Source organism: Strongylocentrotus purpuratus, unplaced genomic scaffold (assembly GCF_000002235.5).
Source record: "Strongylocentrotus purpuratus isolate Spur 01 unplaced genomic scaffold, Spur_5.0 spur5_scaffold_6, whole genome shotgun sequence".
In the NCBI taxonomy this organism is placed as follows: Eukaryota; Metazoa; Echinodermata; class Echinoidea; order Camarodonta; family Strongylocentrotidae; genus Strongylocentrotus; species Strongylocentrotus purpuratus.
In genome coordinates, this window is record NW_022145612.1 from 44,562,713 (window position 1) to 44,576,316 (window position 13,604).

The 13,604-nt window shown below is 34.4% G+C and overlaps 1 protein-coding gene across 3 annotated transcripts; it reads right to left on the minus strand.

Moving 5' to 3' along the window:
* Nucleotides 1-1,922: 1,922 nt before the first annotated feature.
* On the minus strand, nt 1,923-12,562 carry LOC115918295 (magnesium transporter NIPA2-like). Of its 3 annotated transcripts, none has more exons than XM_030972639.1 (7): nt 12,492-12,562; nt 10,792-10,972; nt 9,956-10,012; nt 7,988-8,078; nt 6,771-6,931; nt 5,626-6,201; nt 1,923-3,259 (listed from the first exon to the last, which is right to left on the minus strand). In XM_030972639.1, the coding sequence occupies exons 2-7, from the start codon at nt 10,934-10,936 to the stop codon at nt 3,201-3,203; spliced, it is 1,089 nt and encodes a 362-aa protein (XP_030828499.1). In that variant the 5' UTR covers nt 10,937-10,972; nt 12,492-12,562; the 3' UTR covers nt 1,923-3,200. The 3 variants fall into 3 exon arrangements, with proteins under 3 accessions (XP_030828499.1, XP_030828500.1, XP_030828501.1); XM_030972640.1 differs by having other exon boundaries at nt 12,488-12,562; XM_030972641.1 differs by having other exon boundaries at nt 1,923-6,201.
* Nucleotides 12,563-13,604: the final 1,042 nt, after the last annotated feature.

Sequence of the window (13,604 nt, forward strand, 5' to 3'; positions counted from 1 at the left end):
ATTTGTCTTTACGTAACATATGCCGTTTGAAGCCAACAATTCTAAAAGGACCATAAACAACAACATTATTAATTTGACAACACTAACAATTGGGAAAGCTTAAATGATTTTGCATGCATGTATTTTTATGCAAGCTAGCGTTCATGGGGGGGGGGGGGGGTTGACATATCTTTCGGCCCAAGAAAATTTGTCTTCTTCCCTCTAACTTTTTATTAAACCATTTGCAATAAACCTAAAAGAAAAAAACAGTCAGTGTTGTCAATTTGAAGAAAAATTATAAATTTAGCCTTTGATATACACTGGGAAAAAATAGTACCACATATAGATAATAATTTTCTGCCACAAATAAATATTATTTATTTGCTTTGGTAACTAATCATATACTCGATCACTATGAGAATATAACATATTTCAGTGAACACCAGAATTACACTTTAAAATAAAATCTTCACTGGGAAATATAAATTTCTATCAATTGTTGAAGACACTCAATTATTTAAAACACAAAACTAGACTTGTTAAAATATACGATGGTAGAAGAACATAGACATAGATAGATAGTGTATACATGGTCATAACCCGTTCATACTGACGTACTCATTCAGTAGTCATACCAGATCTATAACGCAAATTTACATTAATATTCATCAATGATTATCGTATCATATGCCTTGCATAGAACATGTGATAGTTATACTATTGTATACACTTTTAATGCGTTTAAAATTCAGCCTCAAAACAGACTAAAATCAGAAGTACATTACAATTTCATTCTCTGGAAAATGAATTTTGCTTGCACTGCTTATCTACTACATCATCACTAATTTTTCACGTTTACATTATTTACAAACATAAACCCCCCCCCCCAAAAAAAAAAAAAAAAATCAACATTAAATTCATACTGAAATAACATGGGGCTTGAAAGATAGGACGATATAATTACATATACAAGATCATGATAAAAAAGTTTAGACATGAAATACATACAAACAAACAAACATATCTTGAATCAACAATAACAAATACTTTTATGTCATGATGAAATGGATGGATAGCAAAAGCAAATCATTTGGAATTTTCTGATGAGGAGTTTCATGATGCAGTTGAAATATTAAAGATGACAAGTTATATTCAGGCAAGTTAATTTTGGCTTCAGTGTATGCAGTCATTTTTCAATTATTTACCTTAATTCAATGAAGTCAAGAAGAATTGTTTAAGCCTTAATATATTAAACATCATGGACTTGAAAATAATGTGCGAGTTGCTCTGATTTGAGTGATTATTAACTTGACTTATTGTCACAACGTTTGATTTGCGTGGAGCAGACATTTACATGTATGTTAAAGTTCAATAAACCAAGTGCACTCAATTTGGAATTGAATCAAAACATCAAGTGTAATTCTTAAAGGTAAAGACCAGTTATGGTCATGCGATTGCACTGTGAAAGAAACGTTGTGGAATCGATCAGAAAAGGTTGATCATCTAGCATATAAGTATTGGTGTGTACTGCAAGGTTCTGGAATCATCAAAAGGATAAGAAATTTGGCCCAGTCTTCGTAAAGTTACAAGCACTGTACACAGAAAGATGTATATGGGACTATACGCACACGTGCGCGACACGTGCGTTTATCTCTCACAGACCATGTAGATAAACTAATTTACCAAATATATCAATTATATTCTTTCACATGATTGGTAATAAGAGCTTCTATTTCATTATTTGAAATTGGGGCGTTTCCAATACTGGTCTTTACCTTTAAATAAATTTGCATTAACGTCAATGACAGTTAAATAAATCAAGCCTTTTCTTGAATGGTGTAAAATGTAATGAATTCATAGTGTATTTTGACTTGAATTCAAAGTTTGAAACTCATTACTAGTATATCATTGCATTCATTGTATTTTTCTTGCCACAAGAGGGCTCATATCACTTTTAATGTTGGATATTGTGTGAATGAAGTAACAAGCAGACAATGTTGGGTTTGTTTGCGTGCTATTCTACTAATTCTAGCATGTTAAATAAAGATCTTGAAATCTCTAATGATGTCACAGCTGATATCAGTAAAACATATCATGTATGTTCGCACTTTGCCTCTTTGATAAAACATATTGCTGACAGGTTAAATTCCATCTCACAATGCTCCAACACTGACATCCATGCTTAATCCAAATTGTGCTTAAAATAAATGTATTAAAGTCAAACAGTACCAAATGTGGTTGAGACTTTACTAATGTGCATGAAAACAAAAGAACCAAAAGTAAGTACATTTTTACCATGCTCTTTAAAATAGCATTTGCATAAGAAGGGATAAAAATTAATTAAAAAACATTCCTTCCTGCAGAACATGAAAAAGGTTGGTTGGAGGGAATAAAATGATAATATCAAAACACTTATATTTTTTATGAAACTGCCTGAAAAATTAACATAAGAGAGAATACAACTTTTATTACAAATTTTGTATTTTTTCTGGAAATATAATACAATTAAAAAACAAAAACTTGGCTCTTACCGGCATATATGCCTTTGTTGCTATAACTTGAAGGCTTGTCTTAATACTGTTTAGCATTTTCATAATTATATAGCGTGCAAACAAAATTGTGTGGTGTGCCTTCATAATTTTCTCAGGATAATAAAGCCAAGGGGATCTCTCTCTCATAGGAATAATTCCCCATAACTACGCTAGGCTTTTTTCCCCTCATCTTTGTTCCCAGATTATACAAAAACTTCGAAAGAGGGTTAATGAGTTCCAATAATATGACATAAACAATTAATGTAGATTGTTAGCATACATGTAGCTAAAATGTAAATGTAACGATGCGGTGCACAAAAAACATGATTGGTATCATTTCAACATAAAACAGATGAAGAAAAAGACCTTGAGCAATGGACCAAGGATACGGTTATCCTATCAAAAAGATCAAACTTGCTTGCCCAACAAGATCTTTAAAAATCTGGAGCAGTGAGTAAGTGCATTGGCTCTGGAAAGATGTGAACGAGCTTTTGGCATGACCAGAACTTATCTTAACACGACACCTTATGAATTGCAGTAGACCGCCCCCCCTCCCTCCCCAGCAAGAATATGTTAAGAGTTAAGATTAGTTCAATTGATAATTTCCATATTTTGCATAATTAAATGTTAACCAACCTTCACCATTTCCAAAATTTCAAGTAAGTTTCTACTAGTTTTACAATAATTGGGTTAAAAATATAAATTGCCTTGAGGGAGTCTTACCTCTTCTACAGTAGATTTCAAATAACCTACATGTATACAGAAAGAAAAAAAATGTTTTCATTTTTTACTGTTAGTCAAGAGGATACCATAAGACAAGCCATGACATTAAACTTACAAGTACATTTTGTAAATATTGCAGAGCTATGCAAAGTGAACTTGTAATCTGTAATACACCCTCACAAACATTTTGCCTAGCTGGCACCTACAGTGTATTTAGATTTAAGCAATTACGCAATTAGAAATATATGGAGGAGGAATAGTTGGAACACAACATCATATTTCAATATCTTGCACTAAATTTCATAACATGAAAAGTAACTTGACAAGAGGTCCACAAGACTGAAAGAAAATGAATAAGAAAACAAAAAGTTCACAAGACAGTAGATTGAAGAAAAAAATGGAAGCAGTTAGGATCATAATTTGTTTTTCTTTCTTCTTTTACTGTTCCATCCAAAAAACTATTGTTTACCTTTTCAAAAAAAAATATGTTCCCTGAATATTCATATCAGTATAGTAAAACTTATGCCTTTGATAAATGCCCGATTGATTTATCCTTTTATTGCACTTTATACAATTGGGGGCACTGTGCATGTGCACTTACACATACATGCAAAATCATGTAAAAATTCCAATCAAATATATGGTTTTCAATGTATTACCTGCAACACATTCTACAAGAAATACATTCTACACATACATCATCATTAACTTGTACAATACATACATGTACGTGTACATGTATACATGTACAAATTTACTTTACTTAGGAAACCATGTATTCCTCCTACATGGATGACATCACAGTCATTCGTCATTTTTCTTCATGTTTAAGAAATGTGACGTTTACCCGTATGGAGTTACTAAATACTACATTCTATATTTCAATGATTCTGTATAGCTCTAGGACCATTCAATGTAAGAAAACAAACAAACAAACATCACAATGGTATCAGTATTTAAGTCATTTGCATTTCGCAATAAAAAGTAACTTTATCTCTGAAAACATAAAACGCAATTTTTATAAATTCAGATTTTAATAACATAGGTTTTTCAGTTATATTTACAATTTGGATTGATTTCAATTAATATCATCAAAACTGAATCTTGTAAGAAATGTTATCATGTTAAGCTATTTTAACAAATGTGAACAATGTCACATCATGCATATACAACTTTTAAAAAAGTACTTTATCTTGCTTCTTTGCATACAGTACCGAATAAAAAATATGATTATGTACACTGTATTATCCCCTTTACAAAATTATATTATGCTTGTTTTTAAGGATAAATCACTTTCATACAAAATGAAAGGTCAAATTTATGATATCAAAATATGCAAAACTAGTAATGATTGGTGAACAAATGATATCATAAAGTCATAAAAGGGATGCCAATTCTTCTTGAAATAATGAGTTTGAAATCATTATAATTGTCTTTTGACTATCCTAATAGTTGTTTGATTTTTTTCTCAAACATTTCTTTATGTTTGTCTGACTTTTTTGTTACTATAAAAAGTAACTTATCCTGTGACTGGATTTGACCTTGAGCTTGTTGTAAAGGGTGTACTGACTGTGAACAGCTTAATGAGTTTTTCATCAAAGAAGAAAATCATATATTCAATCCATATCAACATACATTTTGATTTGCAAGCATAGTAGAGAAAGGATTACTGAATTTATATCAACATAGCTTGTTGGCAGTTTGAAAATATTAATACTTTATGGGTCATTCCATGGCTTTGGGGGAATTTTTGTGACATATTGGAAATGATAAACTATGTAACATATCAACCATAACAATGTTTGCTCAAACTGAGTTAAGCATAAATTGCTAAGTACTGTATGTTCAGAAGTATGCTAGCTTCATCAATATCATAGATCTAAATTTCATGTAATCTTATATAAATGTGATGTCCATGTAATGCTGGTAAAAAAAGAAATGCATATCAAGCAACGATTTTGAAAAACAAAGTAATTGAAAGAGGAATGACTCTGGCAGGGCATTACTATAAATATTTATTGCATACAAATCTTCAACCGATGATTTCATCTTTCATGTTTAGTCAAAGATCTTATTCTACCAATGTTACATGGACATCATCATGTTTTTTGCACCAACCTCATGGAATGACCCTACTATCAACTTCACCACTTTTCTTCCATTATAGGTCTACATGTGCCTGGGAAAAGTTACATTGAAGAAAAAAATAATCTATCAAAATTACCTTTTTTTTTTTGGTATCAAATTCATGCTTACATCACATGCCACACACAAATACACATGCGTTCATTCCTGGAAAGAACACCGGGAACAATTGTCCATTTTGTCCAATTGTCCATTTAAACATTTTATTACATTCCTATCAAAGCCTAGTGATATGAGTTTCACTTGCCTATTGACTCTGTATCGCTGCTGTTGACACCGCGATGATTGTTCGACAATGGAAGAGGGGACTTCGATAAATCCTTGATTTTCGGGGACATCAGAGTGATGGAATCCAGTGAAATGTTTGCATCTTTGAAGGTATGCAGGAGGTAGATGCCCATGATGATGACCCCAAAGCCAGCAACGGTGGACAACGTGTCTCGTAAGTTCATGCTGGCCCACTCCTTGAAGAGGATGCCAGAAGCGGTCACCACACACGTCGTGAAGAACACGTAATAAATGGGAGCGATGACCGCTGCATTGAACGTATCCAGAGCTTTATTCAAATAGTGCATGCTCATTAATATACAGACGACGAGACACGATAGCAGGAACCACGTGATGGGGAGTAGAAAAGTGTTTGTACCTTTTGAGTATTCTTTGACAGCGATGCCAAAGCCTTTACAAGCTAGGACAGAGAGGGAGCCCACCAAAGAGCAAATGGAGATGTAGACCAAGATGTTTTTAGGACCATGCGTGGGTGAGACGACGTAGATGAGAACGACTACTACTATCAACAGCCCTATGATGTACGTCACAAATACTGCAGGGTAAAAACAATAAGCCAGAAACTCATGTAATACTATTGCAAACTTATTCAAAGGAAAAAATAATGAAACTTATAAAAATGTTCCTCCTTAATTATTACTAGGCATTTAATAATGTTACATAAAAAAGAAAGTTACATCAGGAATTGGCTAAATATAAAAAGGAAATAATTTGTCTCTTATGAATCTCTGCTTCAAAAAGCATGTACAATATGGGAGTATAGCCCAGACGCACAAGGACAAATAGGCTATTGAAACAAGTCTTCATTATAATAATGTTTGTTAGGATTGAAAGATGGTTGTTTTACCTTGTGATGTTTTAAACTTTAAACTTATCATTAGTTCAGAGACAATGGGGTGTCAACTCATAACATTTGACATAATCCTTCAGGGTTTCAGAAGACAATACATTAAATGTGAACGAAACAACATGTGAATAGAACTTTAATGCATGACACTAAATGTGCAGCTGTTTTAATAAAAGTAACAATAAGGTGGTAGGTGCTTGAAAAAAATTGGGAAACAAGCTATTTTAAGCAAACATTCATCAGGATTTTCTACCCACCTGAATCTTGTAATCGTATAGATAGTTCAGCCAGGGAGGCTGCTCCTCCTTCCACGGGGGCATGTAAAACCATGATGGTTGAGCCAATGATACACTGCATACAGCCAACTTTACCAAGCAAGTTGAGATTCTCTTTCAGGAAATAATGGGACAGGACAGCACTAGGATTGAAAGATCGGAAATGTGTAATTTAAAACATCATAACTATATCAATAAGATATGTAACAAGGTCATAATTAAAACCTATCTGCACTACTTTGGCCAGGAGGGATTAGATCTCCCTGCATGGTCACTGACAGGTGGTTATCTCATCAAATCAGCTCTCAATTAACATGAGAAAAAGGGGATCATGGGGGAACAATTGGTACCGCTTAGGCATTGTTTGTTATATAGATGGCCCAAGTAGCTACAAGTAGTGCAGTCCCGCTTTAACCCAATCCAATCCCAAAATGCAACACAGCATATTTTTCCCTGCACCTGCAAGGTGCTTAAATATTTGTTCTAATGTGGTTAGGTCACCTGTCAAGGTCCTTTTGCTGATACCTCCAATGCCTATTGTTTGCAGTTGCATAATATAGAAGAATCAACAACAAAAAATAACAAACAATCCAAGGCTACAAGAGAAAAAAAAATTAAAGAAGAAGAACAAGTAGAAGGCATTCTGAGTTTGGCAATCATTCTCAATGCATATTGTTAATACACATATCCATTGTTTGTAATTTCCTCTCTGTATTACTGCACTTTTAATACTCACTGTGCAACACAGCTTGGGACAAAATTATATAGGTGAAAAATTGACCAAATAAGTTTAATTTATTATCCTCTTGTAATTTTTCACTTGACTTGTCACTTGTGTGTAGTTCATATTCACCGACACATTCTTAAACTTAAAGGTATAGACCAATTTTGGAAACGCCCCCTTCTCAAAAAATGAAATGGAAGCTCTTATTACCAATAATGTGAAAGAATAGGTTTTGACTAATACGTGATTAATCAAATTTTGGCAGGAAACTGCCTACTAATTGATATATTTGGTAAATTATCATATCTATCTAAAACCTTGCTGTACACACCAACACTTGCTAAATGATCAACCTTTTCTGATCGATTCCACAACGTTTCTTTCACAATGCAATCGCATGACCTGAACTGGTCGTGCTTTAAACAACATAAACATATAAACATATGCAGATTTAATGTAGATGAATTGAACTTACGTAACTAAGACACTCAGGGCACCAAGTGGGGTCACCAGAAGAGCAGGGGCAAAGGCATATGCAATAAAGTTGAGAAACTCTCCAGCAGCCACTGTAAATACAGATTTATACAGATCTTATTATTTGTTGCCAACATTCAACAAATGAAACTGTAAAATGGATATCCAGGTTTTACAGTTAACTTGGCAAATCATCATACAATGTAATCAGGGCTCAAATTAATTTTTTGTCCACGGGGGCTCTTCCCCCGAAAAAAGAGCCCCCGTGAGCCTTCTCACGGGGGCTCTTTTATTACTGACGGGGGCTCTTTTTTTATACAAATATCCATTGAATTGGTACCTATGATACTCCTCAATTATTTGCTATTTCATCATTATCATTTCAATCAGCATTTTCCCTCTTACAAATTTACAAGCTACATAGCTGTTACTGGCCTGTGTATATAATATATACGCATACAACACTGATCTTTATGATGTCTTTAACGTGACATATCTTCTTCTCCCCTTGCAAACGAAAAAGAGAACATGGTCGTTAAAAGGGATTAAGCGACAAATAATGATTGTGATTCAAATTGATGCGAATATTTGTTTGAATAAGCACTGCTATTCACCCGAATCTTCTTTGTAAAAACAACTTTTACAAATCTCAGTCTTGCTTACTGAGTTGAGACGTTCCATTCAATTTAAAATACCCATTACATAATACACTTCTCCTAATCTCAAAGTGATCTTACAACACAGTGGCAGAATTGCATGGTTGAGATTTGTAAAAGTCGTTTTTACAAAGAAGATTCTGGTGAAAAGCATTGCTTATTCAAAACCCTTATTCAAACCCCCCCCCCCCCCCCCCCCCCCCCCGCCGTAGATCTGCTCATGTTACCATATCATTCCACGACATTTTGGTCTTCCTCTTCTCCTCAAAAGGGACTTTTAGATTTGCGTGGATGGGGACGTGGACGTGTTACGTCCTTTTAAGGCACTGGCAATCACATGTGACGTCCTTTTAAGCACTGGCAGTGCCTTAAAAGGAGGTCACACGTTGCAGTCCACGTTCTCATCGTACAAATCTAAAAGTCCCTAATATTGATTTACTGGTCGAGGTTCATTATTTGCTGACAACGTAAACTACCCCAGGCCATGACCATGTTTCTGCCCTTGCCCGATCGCCTCCAGCTCCAGCAGACATGGCGCGGCAGTGTGCACACGCACCACTACTAACGGCGCAGTAGGCCTATAACCACTGCTGACGGCGGCACTGTACTGCGAGCTGAATCGGTAATAATAGGCCTACTCATAAAACGAGAAATCTTGCACGCTAATCTGAGTTCCATTTCATTGGTTTAAGGTTTGAAAATTGAAACTCAATATTGTGTTAAAGTTATAACAGAAAAGATTATCTTTATTTTATAATTCCACCGGGGTGATTATTAATTTTGCAATCGCCCCCGTGAGCAACCTGACGGGGGCGATTTTGTAGCTCATGGGGGCGAATCGCCCACCGCCCCCGTGTATTTTGAGCGCTGAATGTAATGTAGTCTTCTAAAAACATCTGATTAATCACTCTTTTCATGTTGGCAAATGCATGCAAATGTCCGGTCTAAAACAATATTTGAAGGTAGTATTTGTACTTGGGATGTAATTTGTTCAAATTGTGGCTTACATGAACTTCATACTTTTACAGAGGATTTTCATTGATCTGCCACTGTGAAGAGTATGTTTCCAGCATGAAATTTGTCTTTCCGGCATATTAATAATATTGTGAAATAATGTGAGTCCTTTTTAAACTGATAAGGAGAAAAATTAGAGGCAAAAAAATCAATAAATATAATAATATTGCTGACAATATTCTTGGTCAATGCACAATGTTTTTAGGTGAATGAGGCTTGCAAATTAAATGCAAGTGTTTACCACTGTTGAAAAGCCTGAATTCTTGGTAACTTTCAGAAAAAGTGAATATTCTACTTACAAAGTCCAAAGCCCGCCCACCACAGCCATTCCTTGAGATATGCATGTCCACCATCACCTACAGGATAGGGCAATGGAAAAAACAGTATATAAGTGATTTTAGAAGACAAGAGATTAAAAAAAAAAAAGGTTAGATAGCCTAAGTAAAGAGTCCTATGGCTCAAGTAATGGTTTTCAATGTACCTTAGTAAACTTGATATCTTATAACAAATAATGATGATTGATGGTCCTTAGAGAAACTGTTCTAAAATAATCATGAAACAAAACAAATATTCTCAGCACTGACTTGGAATGGGCCAATCAAAAGAAATAGCAGCAAAAAGAAATAGTCCATATCATATAATCTGTGTCTCGTTCTGTTACCCTTAAAGGGATTGGGTATATTTGTCTCAGATTCTAAACAAAATCCTGGATTTAGCTCATGCTACAATCATAATTATAAACCTTTCGGTCAGTCAGGGATCCCATGACGTTTACAAGCCAATCGCCCATATGATTATCAAGACTTTTATGATTGGAATTCGAAATTTAAAAAAACGTTTTCCAAAAGGATTTTATAACACTACAGTCTATTGGGGAAAATGAGTACCTATGGTAAAACCAGTCACTCAAAGATTTTTACTTTTTTGAGGCACTTCATGATCATTTTGAAGCCCAATTTTTTTAGGGCTTCAATATTACACCATATGACAGACGCTGATAAAACATTTTTTGACCAAAAATAGTTATCTGTCTAATTCCCACTTCTTCCTATTAAACAAATTGATGTATAATAAATATTGTGCACTATTTGTTGTATATTATATTTGCAACAATTACACAATGATCTTTTTTTACCTGCTCTTGTTGCATATGCATGGATCTTAATAAGTGCCTTCTTCTTCACAATACCACTGGATCCAATGAATACAGTTGAACTAACAGCAAGCATCAATCCAATAGTTAGATCACTGGTAGATCTTTCTTCTGCTTCTCCTCCCATCGCACAAGCTTTTTAAGCTTGGTATTTTGGGAATTGCTGACAAAAAAAAAAAAACATTGACAATTTAAAAGAGACAAATTTAAGCTTTAAGTCTAATGTCATAGATACTATCATACAGTATCAATTTTCAATAACAAAGCAAAGATATCTACAATTTGATAAGTTTTTACATTTTCAGGAACCAAAGTTTTGTCTTGCATTTTGCAACCTGGCTGCATATTACAGAAAATTGCAGCCTGACAAAGTCATTTGTATTGTGCAGAGGTTTGCCATGAAACCTGTGAGAAAGTGTGTACTAATGTATTCGTTTATAGAAAGAAAGATAAGAAAACTGACACAAAATACATGTACGGTAGGCAAGAAAGATGATGACTTTTAAATCATGACCATTATTTGAATAATACACCCTTTTACGATTACAAGAGTGCGCATGCGCAGACATGGGTGCCACTTTAATTTACGAGTAAACAAAGTTGTTTACTCGTAATTTAAGATGGTACCCATGTAAATATGATGTCAGCACACAGCACAGGCAGTGACGCAACAATACATGTGCATCTAAAAAGATTGATGACGCAATGTTTACGCACTAATTAAAATGGCCTTAACCATGTGAAAGGGTGTATTGTTGAAGATTAAGTTGATTTTTGGTATGTTATACTTAAAATTCTCCACACCGGAGTGACAGGTCCAAACTGGTCAGTTTCTGAACTAGCGCTAGCACCGACAAATGTATATTTGGCGCTAGTTCAGAATCATATCCAGACTTTGACCCGTAACCAGGCGTGGAGATACCCTACTAAAACATACCAAAAAATCAACTAAACAATTGTTCAATTAATGGTCATGATTTAAAAGTCTTTATCTTTCTTACCCGTTCATGTCAATTGTCTTAAATAATTTGTTTGGAGTGTTTTTCCTAAAAACGAAGACAATATACACTTTTTCACAGGTTTCACAGGTAGATCTAGCGCTGACAAATGTTAGTTTGGCGCTAGTTTAGAATTCATATCCAGACTTTGACCCGTAACTCCAGCGTGGTTATACCCTACTAAACCATACCAAAAATCAGCTAAATCTTCATCAATTGTTCAAATTAATGGTCATGATTTACAACAAGTCAGACATTAAATCATTATTTGACTGTTTCGTGTCAATTTTCTTATCTTTTTGTTTGGAGTAGATCTAGACTAGATCTAGACTCTAGGTCTATTTTACTAAAAACAAAGACATTATGATAATATACACTTTCTCACAGGTTTCACAGCAAACCGCTGCACGAAATTACATAATTCCCCATACCAGCACTCTTTGAATCCCGACTTTCACTTGCACTTCCAACTTAAACCACTTAGATTTACAGACTATGACTTACTTCAAACTCAACGTCTGGGACCAAGGCAAAAAACAATAAATTTTTAGTGCACATTCAATCACACCCTGCTTCATGCGTGATTAAAATATGAGTGTAAATGAAAATATAAAGCAAAAGTCTACTACATTATAATTCAATGTTATCAATATATTCTATAAAGAACAGTAAAGACTTACTTACACGTCGTTGTGCTAAATATTGATTCAGTCTGTCTTCGTCATATATCACAAATAATGACATTCACACCCAAAACCTAGACAACTCTTCCTAGATCTAAATAAAATCGACCAATCAAAAATGTTTTTCGATGATGGGGACGAGTCATGGTATTTTCTTTCTACAGTGCAGCGTTAGTCACGTCTTATAAGGTGATCTTATTTTACTTTTATTAGAGAAAAAAATGAAAATAACGGGGAAAAAAAGAAAAGAAAGTAAAAAAAAAAAAGAAGATAAGAAACATACTGACAATGCAGCTTTTGAGGACGAATTTATGAACGACGTTTCTAAAGGGACGAGCTGTATTCTTCACAGCTTGGAATGGCCGAATTACGTCGCGTCCTTGCTCTGACACTTTTTGACAAATATTATAAAACCACAGAAGTAGTTTGCAACATTTTATATCTTGATACATTTTTAAAATTTATTTCTTAATTAACTTATTTTTTTGGTTAAAAATGATATCATTCTGATTATTTTAAAAGAGCAATGCATATGCACGACCCCGAAAAGTTCGTTGACCTTGCCTTCAGTTTACTTTCCAGCACCGTGTATCCATGTATGTGGCATGCATGGCGCGTATTCCAAAATTTGCTTTTTGAACACTTGTCTTTGGGAGGGTTGGTTAATTGGTTTGGCGTTTGATTTTACTCAAACTCTGCCTCAAAAGTGGCATGTGAAAGATTGGTCATTTGGGTTTTTTCGGGGGAAGGTAACAAATAATTTTAATTTTTTTTTTTTAATGGGTGGGACCATGGGGACTGGTGAAATTGTTTCATGGATTTATAGATGCCGATGCATTTATGAAGATCAACCTAGAAATTATTGACAGATTTCAATCTGAGTGACTACTAAGTTTTCAAACTGAGATGCTCCCTCAACAAGTTCATGAACCAATCATAAGGATTAATTCCTGGTGCCACTGATGATGAAAATAAGGCGAATATTAGTTGCAAACAATGGACTTCTGGTCTTGATGCAAATATGATTATCCCAAATTCTGAGGTGGCTTAACATATATCAATCGTTTTCCAGGCATCTACATGTATATAATATGTGTTAACTGTTTGTGTCTTG

What these genes read in the sequence shown, in the direction of transcription:
- LOC115918295 (XM_030972639.1), bottom strand. Translation starts at nt 10,936, where the DNA reads ATGGGAGGAGAAGCAGAAGAAAGATCTACCAGTGATCTAACTATTGGA. An exon ending in GCCCTGAGTGTCTTAGTTAC is followed by an intron (nt 6,932 to 7,987) that starts GTAAGTTCAATT and finishes TTTCAATCCTAG; the next exon opens with TGCTGTCCTGTCCCATTATT. An exon ending in TATACGATTACAAGATTCAG is followed by an intron (nt 6,202 to 6,770) that starts GTGGGTAGAAAA and finishes TTTACCCTGCAG; the next exon opens with TATTTGTGACGTACATCATA.